The sequence below is a fragment of the Cervus elaphus genome, chromosome 13 (genome assembly GCF_910594005.1).
Source record: "Cervus elaphus chromosome 13, mCerEla1.1, whole genome shotgun sequence".
NCBI lineage: Eukaryota > Metazoa > Chordata > Mammalia > Artiodactyla > Cervidae > Cervus > Cervus elaphus.
In genome coordinates this window covers 38372264-38395423 of record NC_057827.1, presented here as the reverse complement: position 1 = coordinate 38395423, position 23160 = coordinate 38372264, and the positions used below count along the sequence as shown (strand labels likewise).

The 23160-nt window shown below is 43.4% G+C and overlaps 1 protein-coding gene across 3 annotated transcripts in view; it reads left to right on the top strand.

Annotated features, from left to right (window-relative positions):
- Nucleotides 1-3778, top strand: part of STXBP6 (syntaxin binding protein 6) — a 258992-nt gene extending 255214 nt beyond the window's left edge. For all 3 annotated transcript variants that reach the window (XM_043922658.1, XM_043922659.1, XM_043922657.1), the window contains one exon: nucleotides 861-3778. In XM_043922658.1, coding sequence (XP_043778593.1) covers nucleotides 861-884 — 24 coding nt within the window. In that variant the 3' untranslated portion in view covers nucleotides 885-3778. The remainder of the gene's footprint in view (nucleotides 1-860) is intronic.
- The last annotated feature ends 19382 nt before the right edge of the window (nucleotides 3779-23160 follow it).

Genomic DNA, 23160 nt, shown 5'->3' with positions numbered 1-23160 from the left:
ACTACCTCTAGTCCAGCTCCAACCTCAGGGATTAATCCCTAATATCAAACTCTATAGACACCCAAGGAATCAGCTTCCACCCTGCCTTCTGCTTCACATCAGTGTACTGGCTCCTTGGAAAGGATCTGGCTAAGGAAGGCGATATCAGATTTAATTTTATGTTTTGTACCTGCATACATTTCCTTAAATACATCATCATGGGCTCCAGCTGGGCTTGGGAAACTATTGACTGATACAGTGGTATTTGGTGTTTCCATTTATAAAGATCTAACATTTCAGTGAACCACATTTTTCAAATACCAGAGGGAGCAGCAAGTCAAGATTTGAATTTGATCTATTGTTCAGTCCTGGTTGGTTACGTAGTCTTAATTGTCAAGTGCCTCAAACCTGGTTGAACATCCAGGATATTACGTGGATTATTGCAGATTGTTTCTCTACAGTTGGTGATTTTTAATACTTTGAGATGTCAGTAAACACTTAAAACTGAAGAGTGGTCTTCCTGGATAGCTAGTAACCTGGAAGCCCAGACGCCTTTGTTGCTATGCTAGGGTGGGTCACTCATTCTGCCTATACTTTGCCTCTTCCGTTTGTTCCTTCAGTGGCAGGAAGGAATACCATAGAGCCCCACCCTCCCCGGACACCTGCACCAGCAAGAATGCTGTGAGGAGTAACAACTGCAGTGGTCGGTGGACTGTAGGGAACGTTACACATTTCCTTGGTGCCACTGGGAACAGTAGTGGTGATCTGCCGCAGCAAAAAAAATATAGCTGCTGCTGCTCAGCGTGGATTTGGGAAAGAAGCAACCACTGAACTCTCCCCACTGCTGATAACATCTCACATTTGTCCCTTTCTCTCCTTAGCTTGCCATGAAGCACAAATGTTGAGAAACTGCCTCTCCCAGAGACCTCTTAAGAGAAACTGAAGTTTGTTCAGCAGTTTTTACCAGAAACTCCGGACCTCCGCTTGCTTCTCCAGTCCCCCACCCCCACCAAAATATGGACATTGAGATGGTTTTTCCTTTTCAGATGTTAATATGAGAGAAAAGATGGTGTGTTTATATTAATACATTTCCCTAATAATCTTGCTAAGAAATGCTGCATAGTATCAGCTTCATTTTTTTCTGACTGTGTGTATGCGTGTGTTCGTATGTGTGTTTTTTTTAAGGTTTTTTTTTTTTTTTTTGGTAGTTTGAATATGAAATTTGGACCAAATGATATATTGAGCTAGGTCTAAACCGTATTTTTTTTTCCTGATATTAAGCAGGAAGACATTTTAATGTGACATCAGATGCTATTGTTCCTGGTTTGATAAAAGTCAAGCAGGTTGGTTTCACTCAGGCTCTTAGCTACTCTTAATTTGAAGGTTAAGATTCTATATCCTGAGACATAAATCTGTATTATGGAAAACAATTGGATTTATCAGGAGAAACAGCAGTCTTTGATTTTGCTTTCTGTGTAGTAATTTTCTGCATGAGCCATCACCAGCATTCAGAAAAACAAATAAGAATCACAGATAGAAATCTACTTTCTGAGCTATAGTTTAAATTCTTCCACTACTTGTTTCCAGGCTGATCATTTAGAATTACCGTATGAAGGATAAAAATTTGAGATTAAACACCTAAGGAAAAGCCTATTTAAAAACTAATGTGAATTCATGAACATTTCTTTGTCATCATCCCAAATTGTGGTAGCTGATTTTGAAAAGAGCTTGGATTTTTATCAAGAATTGATTTGTCCAGATAAAGGTCTGTGTAAATGATAATGTGAAAAGATAATACATTTAAAGTCTTTTTTCTTTTCTTTTCACAAAGACATACCTGTTTAGAGACGCCCTCATGATGTCCTTAGGAAATGGCCTTCAGTTCTCAATATCTGATTTTTGGAGACTTGGATGTTGTTACTGCTGTCTATTTATTTAATGTAATTTGAAAGTGCGGGCTTCTTGACAAATTGCATTTCATGGCAACTGCAACTTGCCTCATCTGACATAGAACAGTATAGTCTTGAAGCCTTTACATTATAGTCAGAATGAATGAAGTTGGTTCATTACAGCTCCTGATTTTGTATCACTCAACATGGACCCAGATTTTCAGTCTGAGAGCTTGGTTTCTTAGAGGGTTAAAATGCTAAATATAAAAGCTGTGCTTTGTCTTTCTGAAACAAGGAAGCAAGCTGAACATCCCAGATACATTCTCAGCCTCCCGCTGTGATGCATTGATTTTTAAGCTGCCTGGATCATCAGGACCCTTTCTATTCCTTCCTACCTATTGAGCCGACTGAGGCCATGTGTATTGTAGCTTCTACATAGCAGCATAAGATGACTTTGGGATTATTTATGCTGATTTAAATAGCTTAAGTTCTCCTGCTAAAGCTTTGCCAGGGAGATAGAAAATCAGGCTACTGGGTGGGGGCGGGGGGCGGGTGGGAAATGATCTTAGGCAGTATGTGTCAAAAGGGAGGTGAGATTTGCCAGAGAAGAATTTCTGAATCCTCTTAGGGAGATGATCCAGTTCAAGGAAACTCTCTGTAGAATTTCTAGGGTAAACTATATGTTTACTATAATATTTTGTACTTTTCTTTTGGTGTCTTAAAACTTTAAAGAAGCAAGGAACTTATTATCTGGTGAGTACTATTAGAAGCATTTATGATTTCTAAGAAAAGCTGAAAATACCACATCAGATAGGTTTTCTTTGCAGACCTCTGTTTAGTAAAAGCATGCGCGGGCACACATATGCATCTTCCCAAATTGAATTCTAGCTTCAGAGATAGATAGTTGATATAAATAATTAGAAGAGTAAATCTCAAACCCCTGACAATCAGCCAAACACAAAAATAAAATTTGTTGCCAAGTATTTAACAACACAGTGTTTGTGAAGCTGCTTCTAAAGTAGCAGAGGGTGAGGTCATAAGCATACTGTGAAATGTGAGATTTTTTTTTCCTCTCTGGTAAACTTGTGATAGTTATCCTTCATAAATACAAGTATTCCACATCTTCCCCTCTTTCCTCACTCTCTGTTTATCCTTTTAAACTTCAGTCTTTTGGAAGACATCCTGATTTGAAGAAAGTCTCTCTGCACCATTAGCTTCCTCCATTGATTTGCCTCCAGGCTGTGGTCACACCCTTGACCTCCCTGTGTCCAAGGCCTACCAAGGCTTCCACCCGCAGAGAGGGCCAACAGCAACCCCAGTCCCTTCTGGACCTCCTGACTGCAGAAAAGCAAGCTTTGTGATGACACATGTGAGGTTCTTTGGTATCCTTTTGTAGAAGGTGCTTCAGTACAAAGTATTAATACAACCTAACCTGGAGGAAATTGCTAAAATGATTCACATTATGTGGTACCAGTTCATTTGGGACCACTTCAGTGGCTTGCTAAAAGACATTTAATTTCTTTGTTTCGTTTCTGCACCTCACTATTGAGTTTTGGAAATACGTTTCTGTGAAGGATTTCTTAGATTGAACTGACAACTCGAAAAGAGTCTTCCCAGCGCTCCCACTTCTTCCTGGATGTAGCTGTAGTATTCTTCCCCAGTACTATTAGGTACCTATATACAGGAAGTAGTGATTCAGGTTAATGTTTCATATTAAAGAATGTATTTGTAAAATGTAACAAGAGCAGTAGTTAACTTTTTCTAAGCTCTGAAAAAAAAAATAAAGATTATGTGTTAGACTTAAAATTTCGGTGAAATCTGTCTTAATACTACTTTTGTGGCTAACAAAGGTTGTGCATTTATGTAAAAATACTTATCCAGAATGCCCTCAATAAACAATATTAAAGATAGGTTTCGCTTTCAAGTTTTAGAATTGTAACACTGCTGATGTCTGTTGTACAGTTACTAATTCTTCAGAAGTTCTCTAAGATGTCAAACATAATTTCTGTTCCTTTCAGAGATGAGTAACACCGGCTCTGTGATTCATTATTACAGCAAACTCTAATTTTGTCATTAAATATTTTACCTCTGTGATGAAAGTTCGTTTCTTAGTTATTTGGGAAATCTCGAAAACTCTGCCAGATAGGTAGGCATCATCGCATTTTTGATGCTCATGGGAAGAACTTGTGTGCCTCCAGGAGACTAACAACTGGGGTTAGCATGCGGATAACATTCCCTCTGGTCATTCCAGTGGGAGAACTTGAAATGTAAAAAAAGACTAAAGAGCTAACTAGCCCTAGTTATGCAATAAGCTTCTATCCAGTAAGAGTTTAGGTCTTTTATTTCTTCTCATGGGCAAGCAGTTAAGTAGATTAAATGCTTTCTGCTGATATTAGTGATGTGCTCAAGTCCATATTATTGCATGTGGCCTCATTGAGCAGACTATTTTCATGTCCTTTTAAATTGGAAAGAAGACCTGATCAAATTATGTCAGTTTATTTTTATGCAAAAGCAAATGCAGCTTATGACATTGCCCCATTTGTTTTCAAGGGACATGACTTTGGTGATGGCTGGTTTGACACAGACAGTGCAGCAGGCGGCCTGAAATGTTTCCTAGGAGAACCACAGGTGGAGGAGAAAGGCTCCCACCTCCACTCTCAAGAGAAAAGGATAGAGAGATGGTTTGGCTAGATGATGCCCTGACTGTAAGTTATTATAATTAGGTATTTAAAGACACTGTTCTGGTGAACTAATTATAAACCCACTTACTTGCCAAGATGATCTTTACTCTTACTATAATTTTTGTTAGCAATTATACCACAACCGACTCAAATTTTATGGGAGAATTAATACAAGTATCTTTTTAAAATCAATAATGCCTTTCCTCCTTGCTGTCAATGAGAACACGCTTAGGAAAAACTACAGTTGTTCCTTGAATAATGGGTTTGAGTTGCCCGGGTTCATATATATGTGGGTTTATTGTTTTTTTTTTAAATAGTTGCATAGTACAGTACTACAAGGGGCTTCCCAAGTGGCTCAGTGGTAAAGATTCCACCTGCCAGTGCAGGAGATGCAGGTTCGATCCCTGGAGCAGGATGATCCTCTGGACTAGGAAATGGCAACATACTCCAGTATTTTCGCCTGGGAAATCCCATGGACAGAGGAGCCTGGTGGGCTACGGGCTTGCAATAGAGTTGGACACTACTTAGCAGCTAACCAACAACAGTACTACAAGACCCACAACTGACTGAATCCAGATTTAACCAACCACATGTCTATCAAGTGATGGGCACACTCTAAAGTTATAGGCAGATTTTGTATTATTTGGGAAGTGGCTCTGACCCTTGCATTGTTCAACTGTGTTGATTTATCAGTCATCATCTGCCTAAGCAAGCGGATTGAGGGCAGGATGAGGTAGAGAGAAGAGGGAAGAGAAACATACCAGAAACAAATGTCTTAACAAATGCAAATGTTTCCATATAATTTCCTGATGGTATTCATTCTGTGTGCCTCTTCCCCTGGAGTGGACAGACCTGGGTCGTAGTGAAACATAAATATGCACATCCACATATGTATGCACACAACTGGCATTAGAAATGATCATGCAGCCCAGTTTTCACTGGGGCATTATTCACAATAGCTAAGACGTGGGAGCAACCTAGATGTCCATTACCAGAGGAATGGATAAAGAAGACGTGGTACATATATACAGTGGAACATTGAGTGAGTGAGTGAAGTCGCTCAGTCGTGTCCAACTCTTTGTGACCCCGTGGACTGTAGCCCACCAGGTTCCTCCATCCATGGGATTTTCCAGGCAAGAATACTGGAGTGGGTTGCCATTTCCTTCTCCAGGAGATCTTCCGGACCCAGGGATTGAACCCCAGTCTCCCACATTGTCAGTCAGTTCAGTCGCTCAGTCGTGTCCGACTCTTTGCGACCCCATGAACCGCAGCACGCCAGACCTCCCTGTCCATCACCAACTGCTGGAGTCCACCCAAACCCATGTCCATTGAGTCGGAGATGCCATCCAACCATCTCATCCTCTGTCATCCCCTTCGTGGATGCTTTACCGTCTGAGCCACCAGGGAAGTCTGACAATGGAATATTACTCAGCCATAAAAGAGAACAAAGTAAGGCCATTTACAGAAACATTGATGGACCTAGAGATTATCATACTAAGTGAAGTAAATCCAACAGAGAAAGACAAATATTATATGATATCACTCATATTTGGAATCTAATCTTTAAAGATGATACAAATGAGCTTATTTGCAAAACTGAACCAGACGTACAGATACCAAAGACAAACTTATGGTTACCAAAGGAGAAAGGTGGGAGAGGGGAGGGGTAAATCCGGAGGTTTGGGTTAACATACACATACTGCTATCAATATAGATGGTAGATAGCCAACAAGGACCTCACATATTGCACAGGGAACTCAACTCAATATTCTGTGATAACCTATATGAGAAAAGACTCTGAGAAAGAATGAATGTATGTATGACTAAATCACTTTGCTATACACCTAAAATGAAGACATCATTGTAAATCAGCTATACTCCAATAGAACTTTTTTAAAAAGAGCTGAGCGGCCCTGTTACAGTCACCTGAAGTCCCTTAGTCAGCCCCTCTTGCCCATCTGGACACAGACTGGCAGGAGTCCGTATTTCCAGGGATCCATGAAACTTGAAAGTACCTCAGGTGGGCCATGAGCAGAGCACGAGAAATACAAAGACAGACGTCAAAAACAAACACATCCCACCCACAAGGTAAGTCTTACTTTATTTCTCCAAATGTGAATGTGCTAACAGTTGTCTTTTAACAAGAGGGTACAGAAGATGGATTTCCTTTTGGTTTGCTTTATGAAAATCCAGAAAGTGTACATACACATAAAATAACTTTGTACAGCCAGAGCCAGTCTGATGCAAAACTGATCTCTGCTTAGACATCACCCCCTCTCACCATCCCAGGCCCTTTGTCTTGCTTACCAAACCTTCTCAAATTCTGCTTTAAGCTAACCCCTCCTAAGGTGCGACCTTACTACACTGCTGGTTTATAGGAGTGTAGGGGAGTTCCTCCCCCCAGGCTTCATGTCAGTTACGTGGGGAGATTATGAAAAATGTATACATTTTATTCCCAAATTTGCCTTCTTGGTGCACCTAGGCATCTTGTCTTTTGCAAAGAAATTAAAATGGCTCCAGCAGGCTGGGAGAGTGGGGTGCCTTGCTTCCCCAGACACTTGCTAGATTTAAACCAGCAAATTAAAGCTGTCAAGGAAATTAAACATAACGTGCATTTAAGCTCGATTACTGCCACAGTGTAACCTTCTGCCTTGACCCCCATTATATTTTCTCCCTTGAGCCTCATCTGGAGCTTCAAGATTTCCTGAGTCGTATTTTCACTTCCCAAACCACCACCCCCGCCCGCCCCCAACCCCTGAAGTTTTCTGCCACATTTTCTTCTTTCTGCTGATGAGTCATCGCAGGTCTTCAGGGGGCTGTTTTGATGGCCCATCCCACTGGGCACTGCTGGGAGGTAAGCTGGTGAGGCAAAGCCGCTTCCCACAGGAAGCGTGGACAGAGCTGAGAGATTCTAAGGTGAGGACTGAGGTGTATTGTCGCTGCCCTGACATGTTGTCTATCAGGCATTTTAAGTGCTATGGATTCTCTCAGACGGAGTGGAGGTGTTTCTATGAAACATTCTTTTTCTCTCTTTAAGTGCTCAAAGATGCCTGTTTCAATGGCTATCACCGTTCATACCTCGACGTGTCAGAGGCTGGACAGGAATCGCTTTTCCTGCAAGTCCCGGGTGTCACTGGTCACACTGAACAGAATCCTTTGTCCTGGGATGTCGTACCCCAATTGCTTTGCTACTCTTGTCTGTCAGGTGACACAGAAAGAAGGGAAATGAGTCCATGAGTCCTCAACTTTACCCTGAGAGCTAAAGCATGGCTTGGATGATTCAGTTTCTGAAGAAAGTTTCTATTATATGCTCTGATCTGGGGCACCAAATTCTGTTATTAATTATAAGACCACATCCTCGGTAATTGAAACCTGAAGCTTTCTGTTAGTTTTTCTTTAAACCAATCCTTTCTTTTACTGCCCCAGCAAGGAGAGTCTGGTTCCTACTTATCAAACATGCTTTGTTTATTCACGGTACAGCAGCTTCCTTCAAGGAGTTTTGCTTTTTTTCAGACCTGGAGTTAGTGACTGATACTGGTGGACACGTGTACATTGGTCTGAAACTCTCCAGTATGGAAATAGCCTCAGCATTTGGACAGAACGAAACTGTGGGAAAGAACAATGTCTGAGCTGTGTTCCACTGACGCCCCAGGGGAGGAAAAATAAAACACACCTTTAACAGGAGAAGACGTGGGCAGGGCGCCCCCTTGTGGTGGAGCCGCATTGCACTGCGGTCCTGCCCTGTTTTGAGTTCAGGTCTTACCAGTGGGCAAGTTATTGACTCTCTTTGTGTCTGTTTTCTTAGCTTTAAAATGGGAGTGGCTATCTACTTTACAGGCTATCATAAGGATTCAATGAAATAATGAGTGTAAAGCCTTTAGCTCCGTGCTTGGCACATAAGGCTCCGTGTATGTCAGCTCGTCTATATGCTAGTCTCTGTGATGGATCCAAAATAAAACAGTAAACCTTGCAGGCTGGTGACATCTGTCAGACCATGCTGCTGGCTAGAAGAATGGATGTGTTTTTCTTAAATCCATGTTGGCACAGGGGCAGACATTCTGTGCATCTTTGGTCATTTTTATGATCTATGGACATAGATCCCTTGACATTTCATGTACCCCAGCCTGGGGATAGAGGAGAGGCCTCTAGCCTAAAGGCACCCAGGGGTGACCATTTTCTGGAGGAAATTTCCAAAAGGACTAAATTCACAAGGACTGAGAGACATTGGCTTTAGTGTCTGTGTCATCAACTACAGGAATGGAAATGTGTGATTTTATGGTCTGAGTGATTATTTGATGTGTCCTTTAAGCAGAAATTCATACCACTCTTTAAAAAGAAATTCAAGGTTGGCCTACATATGTACAGCATTTCTTTTCTGGAAACATCTTTTGACATTCAGCTAAAAGAAGGAAAGAAGGCCCCAGAAAAACTATGTCAGCATACTGTTTCCCCACTGTTGTCATGGTGCTATTATTTATGATGTCCAAGCCAACCCAACATTTGTAAAGGACTGTCCCAGACAAGAAGGATCAGGCTAGTTAAAACAGTGGATCTGCCCCACCCCAGATCCCAAATTTTACTTTTCTAAAAATTGCACTATGCATTTTTTTTTTCATTTTTTTAAAATTATAGGCCATGCATATTTCTTCTTAAAATTCCTCCTAGCAGAGAGCTTCCTGACTCTGTCATTAGCTTTTTGTCCTTAGGCAAATTGCATAATTTTTCTGTGTCTGGTTTTTCATGTTTCAAAGGAAAATAATCTACACCCTGGCTGCCTCGGAGTCTCGATAAGTAAAATGAGATGTATGGACCTCAAAAGAGTACCGGGAAGTGCCCAGTGCTAAAGAAGTGTGGGTTACTTACTGAAACCTTGATTTTCAGTTGTTCCCACCCAGGGTCGAAGGGATTCCTTTAATATCTCACCCCTCTTTCTTCTACAGGTCCATCCTTCTAGTACTAGATGGCGCCATCACTTCCCCTACCCTCTCTTCCCGAGGAAAAAAGTTCCCCACAGACAGCTGGAGGCCGCTTGCCATCTGGGAGGTGAAACAAAGGCAGGAGGGAGAGATGGTCCCAAACTGCTCAGGGAAAGGGGGAAGGGGACAGCCAGGCTTAGAGGCAACCACGAGAGAAAGGACTCGGAGAGCATTTCAGGGACTCGAAGAGAGCACGCCTGCTCAAGCCTCCTGGATGCAGTTCACCCGAGGACCACAGGTACCTCTCACTGTGTAGAAACTTTATAGTAACTCTCAATATAGAAACTGCTCTCCACCCACCTGGGAAGACTCAGGAAAATAATGAAACACACTCTGTTCAGGGCCAAGGGTGAGCTGGAGGCATGTCCACGTCCTAACCGTGTCTGGGTGTCCTAGCATAAGACTGACAGAGGACCACAGAGATGGTCCAGGTCTTACGATTTCACAAGTCAATGTGAAAGCAATGACAGTTATTCTAGAGAGACAGGATGCTGATTAAAGGATGTAATCTGAGGATGCTCCTTCAGACACAGCGATGACTGGACACTTCAGCTCCACTCACTGCGGTTGTTCAGTGGCTCAGTCTGCGACCCCATGGATTGCAGCATGCCAGATTTCCCTGTCCCTGTTCCACTCACGAGAAACAGCATTATTATCCTGACAAGGGGAGACTGGGGCAGTCACCTCTATACTCCCCTTTGGGGTGTTTCACTGGCCTTACGTTCCCTTTAGAAAAAGCAAGATAAACGGCTGGAAGTGGGCCTGTCTTCATCCAGGCTTAATGCTGAGTTGGTCTGAGCCACCTACTCAGGCTTCTTTCTTTGGGCTCCACCAGATTCTCTACCACAGGTGAGTGCTCACCCCCTCAACACACACACGCACACACTCATACAACTGCCCTCGCGTACCTGCCTCTCACCAGCTATGTCAGATGAAAGAAGTTTGAGGACCTCACAAGAAGGATGCGGTACCAACCACAGCCTACACCCCCAGCCCTGGGCTTCCTTCAGGTCCCTGTTGGGTGTTCCGCCTCCCCCAGGTAGAATGAGGGCGGATGAAAGGCACAAGGAGGCTGATGTTGCCACTGGAAGGAGAGCAGTTAACTCCACCAAATGCCAACCTTACAGAGTGTGCGTGACAGGAGGGGGCAGTTAGGGGAAAGGACGGATTCTTTGGAAGCCATTCAAACCCGTCTCTCTGTGACAAATGATCCAACAGTACCTTGACCCTGGGCGGATGTCGCCTTCCAAGCCTTAATTCCACAAGCAAACCTGCACCAGACATAGGCCTAAACTTTCACTGTGGGGTTTTTGTCTAAGAAAAGCAATCTTTGGCTATAGTGCTCAGGTCTGCTTAAGCCCTGTTCAGAGGTCTCTCCCCCTGAATTCAGTCAGGACAGGGAATTACATCCCGCCTCATTACTCACTGTGCTTTCACTGGCCTGCCCATCTTTCTCTTCTCCAACCATGCCAGCTTCTTTTGTAGCTGAACACCTTCATGTGGTATTGCTGATGCCAAGAACACTTTCTTCCCCAAATCTCCGCATGGCTCAGCTTTTCTCGTCTATCAAGTCTCCACTTAAATGTCTCGTCAGACACTCACGGATTTAGAATGGTTGCCGGGGGAAGGGATAGTTAGGACGTTTGGGAAGGTCATGTATACACAACTATATTTAAAGTGGATAACGAACCAAGACCTATTGTAGAGCACATGGAACTCTTCTCAATGTTACGTGGCAGCCTGGATAGGAGGGGAGTGTGGAGAACGGATGCATGTATATGTAGGGCTGAGTCCCTTCGCTGTTCACCTGAAACCACCACAACATTTTTAATCATCTGTACCCCAATACAAAATAAAAAGCTTAAAGTTACAAAAAATTAAATAAATTTTTTAAAGTTTCATCAAAAGACTTCCCGGATCCCATATCTAAAGGAGATCCCCTGCCTTTCCTTCTCCCAGCATCTCTTCTTTCCTTTCTGAGAACTGATGGAGATCTGTATTTATACATTTGTTTTCTTTACTGTCTTGCCCACACCCAGGCCTGAGAGGTCAGGAACCGTGCCTATTTAGTTCACCAGGTTGCATCAGGACCTAGGATTTTACCAGGCTTTTAGGACACTCTTATGACGTATATGAACCTGTCCTCCACTTAAAGCTCCCACATGGGACCAGTAGAAATTCACAGGGAAAAAAATCCAAATAACTAGACACATGAAAATATGTCAGCCTCACTCATAGTTAGAGAAACGCAAAATTTTTTCAAAGGGGCATTCAGTGACTTGATGGCACTTGATAATCAAATACTATGGAATAGGAGTATAAACTGAGACTATATTTTTGAAAGCAAGCTCTCAACATTTATCAAGATTTGAATCACTTGAACCTACCCCCAACTCAGCCCCAGGCTCATGCTGTTGGTCTTCAACCACCAGCCTCTCGTGACCACCCCACACTGTACCCACAGGCAGATCGATGTTTCTTAGCTCACTCATTAGAATAGCTGAATTACTAGTCAGTTTTTCCAACTCTGGAAGGCAGAAAAGCAGTTACCAGGGGTCAGTTAATTCCCCAAAATGAACTCTGCTTTGTACATTCCCATTTTATATTTAATATAGTCAGACACTCCACTGTTCCCATCCACTTTTTTCTATGGCAATGCATTTTCCTTGGCTCTAGTCCTTTCTATTCTCTGGGATTCTGAATCTGGAAAGGAAAGAAGGAATAATCCTTTTCTAAGCACTAACTGCTGTGTTTGGCAACCCTTTCATTCTTCTATGCCAGTTATCAGTTAATCGTCTCTCGGGCCCAAATCCATGCTTTTTTGCCCTGCTTGTGATGCTGGAGCTGGACTCTGTGAACATTGCACCTGCTGCTTTTGGCGCCCTTAGCAGTTAACTACTTTCAACTAATTATCAATTATTTATGTTAAATTCTACCTATTCCAATAACCGGCATGGTTTCTTTTTCCTGCCTGGACCCTGCCTAATATAACATCTCAGTAGAGTCTCAGGCAGCTTGGCACAGCGTCTGTTCCAGCCTGTAACCATTCTCCCCCAGCCTCTCTCAGCAAATCCCTTGGTGACTCAGATGGTAAAATATCTGCCTGCAATGCAGGAGAGGCCCAGTTTCTATCCCTGGCTTGGGAAGATCCTCTATAGAAGGGAATGGTAACCCACTCCCATGTTCCTGCCTGGAAAATTCCATGGACAGGGGAGCTTGGTGGACTATACTCCTTGGGGCCTCAAAGAATCTCACATGACTTCGAGACTAACACTTTGCCTAACACTTTCCTTTTGGCAATTGATCTAATTTCTTACTTTGCTAAGATCAGGACTTTCCTGTTTACAAATCGTTTCCCTTTCCCCACCTCCTTATCTAAGTTCTGATGCATCTCCTGCACTCCCAACCTTAATGCCCCTACAAGTGTTTAATGAGGACCCCTCTTCTGGAGCCTTTCATCCCTTCCTTCTTATTCCATCAACAACAGCCTCATTTCTTAGATCTCTAGTCTCCCCTGCTTCACTTCTCCTTCTCACAGAGGACAAAGACTTGCCACCTCTATTATGAAATTTATTGAAAATGTTTTCTTGCCTTCACTACCATTAAAATGCCACCTTCTTGCCACCCCTGCAATTCCCAGGTGTCGCAGTGGTGAAGACTCTGCATGTTAATGCAGTAGACACAAGAGACACAGATTTGATCCCTGGGTTGGAAAGATCCCCCGGAAGAGGAAATGGCAACCCACTCCAGTATTCTTGCCTGAAGAATTCCATGGACAGAGGAGCCTGGCAGGCTGAAGTCCATGGGGTCACAAAGAGTTGAATGTGACTGAGTGACCAAGCATGCCACCTCTGCACAACAGACATCAAGAGTGAGTGGGCTCGACTCACCTGGCCTTACAAGTCTGCTTTCTTTCTCATCACGCTGCTGGGAATACTCTCAGGGACATCCCAACCCACCCAGTGACCAGTGCTCACACACCAATGGTCACACTGGAGTCTCATGTCCTAGGTTTCCAACTTGCCTTCTTCCCACCCCCAATGGCATAGTTTTCTAAAAATTCTGTCCTTCCCCTCTCTTCTTTCTGATTTAATCCAAGCTAATTTCTGTGGGGGGGTGGGGTGGGGAGGGCGGGCATGCGTGCTCAGTAGCTCAGTCGTGTCCACCTCTTTGCAACCAGACGGCCTGTAGCCTGCCAGTTTCCTCTGTTCATGTATACAATAATATCACTGTAGACTTGACCTTTCTCCTGAACTCCAGAACTGAGTTTCTGACTTCCTGCTGGAAATTTCCACATAGCTCAAAAGGTCCAAATCTGAATTCATCTTCTGTCCTCACAAGCCTGTTTTCCTTCTCTTAGCATCCTACTCAGGCTGAAAACCCAGCTCTCCTTGATTTTCCTTACCATTCCCCTCCCTCTTCTCAGTCATAAACTAGGAATAATAGTACATATCCCATAGGATTGTGTGGGGATAAAATTTTGTTGTTAAACCATTAGGAGAGTTAATATTTTTATTACTATGATTCCTTCAATTAGTGGAAATCTGGCAATCATATTTCTTACATGCAGTCATTCCTGCATGAATTTTTCCATCAGTGTCTCTGACCTAGCTCTGACCCTCACCGATGTGAACCTGAACCACTTGAATTGGCCAGCATCTATCAACCATCTACTGTATGCAATATATTTTGCATAATAGGGTAATTCATATTCAGTCTCAAATAGTTCTACTTTTTATTCAGGTGGGAAAGGCAAACACACAAATTGAACGCAACCCAAAATGAACTCAGAGCTGTGTACCAGAGATTAGGAATTGCAATAGCATTTTCCAGCCTCCCCTATCCAAATCTGCTTGAGAGTATTGTCAGATTCATCTTCAGAAACCATATCTGATCATTTAAGTCAGAGCTCACATATTCTTAGGCCAACAGAGGCCAAAGAGAGAATAAAATGGATTGAAATAGATTTTTAGAAGGCAATCAGGAGTGATGTGGACAGTGGCTAACCGAATGGGAAGTGTGTACACTCTAAAAGGGCATGCCAATACTTAGTTTCACCTATATGGGAAGCAGGTAAGTCCTACTAGATCCTCCAGCTTTTTCAAAGAGAAACCATATGTACCTGAACCATGTCATCTGAGCCAAACAAAAAATATCAGTAGGTAACATCTTGTTCTTTGGCTACCATTTTGAGAGCCCTCATTTATGTCACTTTTCTGCTCAAAAACCTTTAGAATACCCTCATTATCTGCAAAATAAAATCTGAATTCCTCAGTCTGGCATGCAAGATTCTATGTGACCTAACCCCAACTACCTTCTCAACCCACTCCTCACTTTCACATATGATTGTGCAATCATAATTCTACCATAGGAGGCCATTGCTTTTCTTGCCTCCTGGCCTTTGGTTACAATGTATCCTGGACCCAGGATGTTATCAGCATTCAAATATTGTCTATTTTTCAGGGTTTCACTCAACATCTCTGCTTTCCCAAAATTTGCCCTGATTTTTTCTTTTTGCTAAGCTGAAGTTGCCTTTTCATACTATTCATGGGGAAAGAAGGCTGACTGCCGAAGAAATCGATGCTTTTGAACTGTGATGTTGGAGAAGACTCATGAGGGTCCCTTGGACTGCAAGGAGTTCAAACCAGTCAATCCTAAAGGAAATCAGTCCAGAATATTCATTGGAAGAACCGATGCTGAAGCTGAAGCTCCAATACTTTGGCCACCTGATGCGAAGAGACAACTCACTGGAAAAGACCCTGATGCTGGGAAAGATAGAAGGAGAAGGGGACAACAGAGGATGAGATGGTTGGATGGCATCACTGACTCAGTGGACATGAGTCTGAGCAAGCTCCGGGAGATAGTGAAGGATAGGGAAGCCTAGTGTGCTGCAGTCCATGAGGTCGCAAAGAGTCAGACACAACTAAGCGACTGAACAATAGCAACAAAGCTGAAGTTGACCTCCTCTTTTACACAATTCCATTGCTTTTCCTTATACTCTGGCACATTCCACCATAAATTACAAATGTGACTTGCCTTCGTTGTTAAACAGCCATCTCCTAGAGCACTGCATATCTAAGAGCACACGTTAGTAAATAACATATGTGTGTTTACCTATTACATGAACACATTGTCTCAGTTAGCTCAGGCTGCTATAACAAAACTGGGTGGTTTAAACAACGTTATATCTCACAACTCTGGAGGCTGGAAAGTTCAAAAACAAGGCTCCAGGCAGACTTGACTCTTGGTGAAGACACTTCCCACCTTGCAGAAGGCTGCCTCTTCACCATTTCCTCACATGGCAGAGAGCGAGCTCTCTTGTTTCTTCCTTTGTTTATAAGGGCACTCATTCCATGATGAGGGCCCCACCCTTATGAACTAATCTAACTCCAACTATGTCCCCCGAGCCTTACCTCCAAATACCACCACACTGAGGATTTGGGCTTCAACATATGAAATATTTAGTTCATAGCATACATGAATGACAAATGTTACTGAAATGCTTTCCCACACCTTCTCTCCTCAAAAGAGAGACCAGACTAAAGGACCCTTTCTCTTTCCTGCTGTATTTTAAATAGATAACCAACAAAGTCTTATTGTATAGCACAGGGAACTCTGCTCAATGTTATATGACAGCCTGGATGGGAGGGGAGTTTAGGAGAATGGAGGCATGTATACATATAGCTGGGTTGCTTTGTTGTGTACCTGAAACTATCACAACACTGTCAATCAGCTATACTCCAATACAAAATTAAAAGTTTAAGGTTTGAAAAAATAAATAGAAGAAAAATCATGCTGTCTAGGAAAAGAGGCCACTGAAATCTTAGAAGAAGAAACTTTAGGTTGATTGACTGTGAGTAAAACAGGCATTTCAACAATACTTGCCATACAGTATTCAGATTCTCTTCCTGGCAAAGCTGAAACAAGGAAACAATTTACACTATCTGCACTGTCTAATTAGATACAGTGAGTTTAATGTATGACACCTTCTGCAGCTGAAGCAGCCAAGGAGAAGGATTTTTGTTTTGTTTTGTTTTGAAGCATTACAATGAGCAGGATGGTGGTAGTGGGTGGAGAGTTGGGGAAAGAAAGAAGAGAAAGAGTTAGAGAGGGAAATTGTAAGACTGGAAGCAATACCAAAAGGAAAAGACAGTGCATTCTAGGTTTCTTGCCGTATTTACCCGGCTTAAAAAGCAATCATTTGATTCTACCCTTGAACTTGATTGTCAAGATGATATCCTTTTAAAGACATTTCCTGCTCCAGAGAGGATAGATAGTGAGGCCCTATCTAATCCTGAGTCTGTGCCAGGGGGCTGCTTTGGAGTGTGAAGATGAGAGCTATGTGTGGGGCTTTGAATCCACGTCACATCAAACCAGGCATAGGTCAAATCATGTCACTCAAAGTGGTCCATAAAGGGATGAAAATTAAAACACTGATAAATGAGTGCATTTGTCAATGGGAAACTATTAAGTGTGCTCGAATCCACTCCTACCTTTAGGTGATTTTGATAAGACTCCGTGTCTTCTATTGTTTAGTCGCGAAGTCATGTCTGACTCTCTGCGACCCCGTGGACTGTAGCCCACCAGGTTCCTCTGTCCATGGAATTTCCCAGGCAAGAATACTGGGGTGGGTTGCCATTTCCTTCTCCAGGGGATCTTCCTGACCCAGAGGTTGAACCCATGTCTCCTGCATTGGCAGGAGGGTTCTTTACCACTGAGCTACCAGGGAAGTGCCAGCCAACCTATTAGCCACAGTCAAAGTAATGTTTAATGATGCATGTCTTTGGGGGCATCTCTTTTCTGTGTTCTTGAATTTCTCTTTGTATGTCTCCCTCCCTGGGATTCCACCAAGGATTCCGGACTGACCTCTGGCTGAGTTTGCAGAGGTTCCTGTCTAGTATCCTTTGCACACTCTATCTCAACACCCACTTCTCTTCACTCCAGGCCTCCTGGAAGCAACAGTAACTTTTCTCCCAAGATATTTGTATAGTTTTGTGAAAGGAAAAGAAGAAAAGAGAGAGGAGGCGAAAAGAGTGAGGAGAAGAAGTGGGAGGGCAGTGGGGAAGAAGGGCATATAGGAAGAAAGTAGGGGGCCAGAGGAGAGGGGAAAAGACCAGGGAAAGATCCCGGTCAGTCACAGGCCCAGCATCCCTTCTGTGTTTTAATGTCTCAGACAACCTGAAAACAGGCCTGTGGGAAGTTGTAACACCTACCAAACCCTTGACAGCCGCTATTCTTCACAGAGGCTATGAACAATTGCCTGACTGCCAGTGTCTGACTGAAATAATAGCTGTACCTACAGGATCATTTGGAAGACAGATGGTGGAGGCAATCCCCATTCATCTGCCAGTGGCCATTTCATAATTCTCGCTGTCCTGTCAGGCCCAGGAGGGGCAGGCACAATGCAACCTTGCTAATTAGTCAAGCTCATTAGATAAATGTTTTAAAGACAGAACTTCCGTCCCATGCCTCTCCTGCTCCTCCACCCAGCCCCACCATGCCAAGGTGCTTTGGAGTATACCTTTGGTACCCTCAGAAAAAGCAAGTATCCAAAGTCTAAAAGCCATGATTTTTTGCTAGGTGGGTTCCCCCCCGCCCCCACCCACTTTTTCACTTTGCTGTCCTTCCCAGGTAGGTCTTGTAGCTCCAAAAAAAGGTCCTTGGTCTTCCCTACTGTTTGCGGTTTCCATGCTCTGGCCCATCAGTATTCCATATTTCAAAGGCTGGATGAGTTTGCCATCCTCTATTTGAAATATCAGACACATCTGTTTATCATTTTTATAGCATGCATTAAGCCAAGACTTCACTCAAGGCAATGTTCATGAATTTAGAGAACTTTTGAGACCTCCAAATCATTCCAGCACATATGAGAGTTTTAGTTGTCATTCAGAAGCAATTTATGAGAACCTACTAAGTGGATATGAATAGGAATGAGGGTGGAGAGAAGCAGGGAAGCCCTATAAGTGAGGGCAGCTTACTGAGCTCTGATCTTCACAGTGACTTCAATTCTCTGCAAACACCATCTTGAAATCTTTAATCATGCTGAACAAAAGGACGGCATTTTCATTTCCTCCTTGGCTCTAGGGGACTGAGTGACTTTCACTTTCCCTTTTCACTGGCCCTGCCACTGGGCAGTTTGTTCGGCTACAGTTGCTGGGAGAGGGGACCATTCGCAAGGGCTCAGGAAGCAGAACCTCCTGAACCACAGCTGAGAGGCTAGATGCTCCAGACAGAGCAGAGATTAGCCGGTGGAGGAGAGGCAATGATCAGTGCATGCAGCAAGGGAGACACAGTGGTAAATATTTTTAATGTCTGTTTGAGCTCTACCCCAGGCATGGCCTGTTTTCAAGGTGCTGACAAAATCAAATGTGCAAGCCTCCAGACTGGAGGTGGACCCTGATGGCTATAAATTCAGCAAGCGAACAGCACACCCCATGAGTCTTCTTGGGAAACAGAGTGGCATCAACCACCATGTTACCAATTTCACCATGTACCAGACCTCAGGAGATGATGCCTTAGATGGACCTGTGAGGAATAAGGCTGAAATGTAACCTGAAGATTGTAAAGGGAAGGCTTTGAATCCCAGACTGAGGGATATGGGAAAACTTGAAAAATTTGGTCAGGAGAGTGACTCCCGGAGCTCTGGTTGCCCCAGGAAAAAGAAATGCTCTTTCTAGACCCATTAGGCCATCTGCTCATCAGGCTAATGTAACAAATAACTCTCCACTGCCTTCCCTTCGCGGCACATCTCCCTCCCACTACCTCTTTCCTTATACTGCCTCTGCCACCACAAACACAGCAGAAAAAGTGCAGCTGTTGTCTCCAGTTTTGACCCCATGGCTGTCTTGACTTCTCTCAGACACAAGTCAATAACCGTGCTTAAAAAAAAAAATAAATAACCATGCTTAAGTCCCTTGCACTGCCCACATCCGACCTCTCCCAAGTTGCTTAGGTGAGCAGTCTCACCCATGACCCTGTCTATGGTAGGCAGAATTCTAAGAATGACCCCAGTGACCCTTGGCCTGGTATAATCTCTCCACTGAGAATGTAAGTAGAGCCCATAAATATGACAAAATACCACTCCCATGATTATGCTATATCATATGCGGTGTGATTAAGATTACTAATGAGAAAGAGTGGGCCTAACCTAGCCACATGAACCCTTTAAAAGCAGAGTTTTCTCCAGCTGGTAGCAGAAGGGCAAGTCAAAGATGGAAGCATGAGAAGGACCTGATGCCCCAGTGAGCTCTGAAAATGGAGGGACTTTGTGAGAAGGATGTGGCTTCTTGGAGAAGAGTGACTCCCCAGCTGATAGCCATCAAGGACACGGAGATCTCAGATCTTAAGCTGCGAAGGTACTGAATTCAACCTCAGTAGCTTAGAAGCTTCTAGCCCAGAGCCTCCCGGTAAGAGCCTAGTCTGGCCAACATCTTGATCTTGACCTTGACCTTGGAAACCCTGAGCATAGAACCCAACAAGTTTGCTTGTCTGACCTACAGAACTGCATGTAGTTTCACATACAGAAATGTATGTAGTTTTAAGCTACTAAATGTATGGTAATTGGTTGTGTACCAATAGCAAATAATCTACTATTTTAGCCCCTTCCCAGCACTGTCCTGTTGGTGGCTCAAGTCCTGCCACTTTAACACTTACAGCCAGAATGAGTGAGTTTTAGGAGCTGCATCTGAAGGGACAATATATTGAAAATAAGAGATAAGACTTGCATTAGGAGATTATTGCAAATGCCCAGCATGAAGAAATAAGGTCCTAAATTCATTGACATTAGTTATAGATAAAGGCAATAGGTTTGAGAATCCTTATGAAAGAAAAACTGTCCAGATGTAGCAATTGATTGGATGAGAGAAAGACAAAGATGGCTAGTCTGTCGGCTTTCGGAAGGAGCTGAAGAGAACGTTAGTCCTCTCTGATAGCATGTCCATTAAACTAATTGGAAATAAAAGATGTGTTCAACTCCTAAAGATGACTCTTTTCCTAAGATAAGAAGGTACCAGATTAGTAAAAATTGCTGATGGCAAGCAACAGCACTAATTCAATTCAAACCAGTTTAAGGCAGTGGGGAGGGGCGGGGGTGGTGGAAGGAGGATGCTTCATATTGAGAAGCAGTTGTTTCATAGACCTTAGAGACAGGAAAGCAGCAGAGCCTCTGAGAGGATTGCATTGGGATACGAAAGTCCCTGGGACTAGAGAGAGGGGTCCCTCCATCTCACATTTCTTCTTCCCCAACAACCATCCTTGTGTGCCAGTTAGCCTACTTGGTAGATGGAAGATGGCCACAGCACAGCTTTAGGGTTGAAGGGGGGCCAAGTCTACACTGGAATTGCTAAACCCAATTTCCAATCTTCGGGGAAAATGGTCAGGTCGGTTAACATGGTTGGCTCACCTCCTGCCCCACCACCACACTGCTGCTCTTAGGAAAGTGGGAGATGAGTTGGTTCCTGGTTCTTGAGCGTGGCAGACACTCCCAGACTTGTTGGCCCAAAAAACAGAAATGATTTTTCAAATATTAATTTCCATAGACACAAGAACCTACTCTCCTTTCTATAGGGGAAACGTAGCATCATGCCTCAAACAGCTGGACTGTAATCCTGATGTTCCCTCTACACAACGGTGTAAGTGATACTAAGGTCTCAGGTACCCCTAGCTATAAAACAAGGAACTTGGTCCAGGTGTCATTGACTGCTCCAGTTTTCATGCCTGTGAGTCTAAGTCCTTGTGAGCAGAAATGATGCTATATTGATTCAGTCCTCTTATTTAACTTTCCTTTGCCTCCCCAAAGATCAGCAATAAAGCCTCTCAGCAATAATCCTCTCATCAGCTTACAAGAGGAACAAAGTCAGCCAAGGAAAATAGATAGTTTGTATTCTAAGAGAGCTGGACCACCTGAAAATCTGCTTAGTACTCAAAGGACACTTACCCTGAGTCCAGTGTTAATTGGCTTAACATCTCTGCCTGGACAGGAGCGGTGGTTCTTTGAGATAAAAGTGTGTCTCTGAGTTCCACTGGGCAGCTACAGGTTGCCTGCTTCCTGACTCTTTCTTGCAATTTTCTTTAAAACCATAGAAGGTCAGAACTAATTCCTTTGTATTCTATATGACAAAGCAGAGACTGAGAGATGAGAAGGGGCTTGCTCAGGGCCATATGCATAATAGGAGGCAGAATGGGGAGTAAAGTCAAATGGCCTGACTCCTGTTTTCCCCCTGTCCCTTCTTCTGTGAACGAGTAAGCTATGTGATCAAGCCTGGAGCCTCAAGGATGAGTCAGCATCCTTCACTGAGGCTACCTGTTCATTATGGGTTCAACTGTGACTCTCCCCACCAAAAATTCATATTTTGAAGTCCTGACTCCCGATATCTCAGAATGTGACCTTATTTGGAGATAGGGTCTTTACCAAGGCAATAAAGTTAAAATGAAGCCATTAGAGTGCACCTTAATACGACTGTGTCCTCATAAAAAGTGGGTATGTAGACACAGAGACACGTTAGGGGGAAGCTGATGTGAAGAGAAATACAGAGAGAAGATGACCACCTATGAGCCAAGGAGAGAGACCCAGTACAGCTCCTTTCCTCACCGCCCTCGGAAGGAACCAAGCCAGCAGACACCTGGACTTCTTGCCTCCAGAATTGTGAAACAATAAATTCCTATTGGGCTTTCCTGGTGGTTTTACTGCAGGCAGATGGTAAAGAATCTGCCTGCAAAGCAGGACACCCGGGTTCGATCCCTGGGTTAGGAAAATCCCCTGGAGAAGGGAACGGCTACCCACTGCAGTATCCCTGCCTGGAGAATCCCATGGACAGAGGAATGGGGAGGGCTACGGTCCAAAGGGTCGCACAGAGTCAGACATGACTGAGCAGCTAACACACACACACAATGTTTAAGCCACTGAGTCTGGGGTGCTTTAGTTACAGTGGCTCACACCAAAATTGTCTGCTAAACTCCTCATTTCAGAGCAACTTCTTTCACTAAGAACATTTGAAATGAGTGTAGGCAACCGTGGCTGTGAGGAATTGCCCTCCCTCATTGTCTTTCTTAACCTCTTTCCTGATCTCTTACCCTTTCATCCACTACCCCTCAAAAGTCAAAAGAGCGTAGCTTGCTTCCACTGTTCCAGTAGCCTGTAATAATCCCACCATCACCTGAGTAACTGCCCATGCTATCATTTCTTCTTTTAAGCTATATCTTGAAGCACAGATCATCTTGAAAAAGTAAAATATAGTTTTAAAGTGTATTTTTGCAAAAGTACACTGTGACTATCTCCTATCATATATATGATTATTTCAACTGTTCCCTGTGATGGTTGATTGTGTTCTCTCCATGAGCAAAGCCATCTATTTGGAGCCAGCATAATGCCTCACCCATAGTGGTCACTGGGTTGCAGCACCCAACCTCTGAACAAGGAAAAAGTATGTGGAAGAACTTAAGAACATTTTAAGGTAATGAGAAGCTAGTTCTTGCAACGCAATCTTCCAAATATTTTGAATCTTTCAAAACTGTATTCTGTGTACATCCTACATCCACTGCTTCTTCTCCATGTAAAATCATGGGAATGGACTCTTCAGCCGTAGATCCTTTGTCACTAAACTGGAATTTATATGGAACTTCTGGTGGCATAAACAG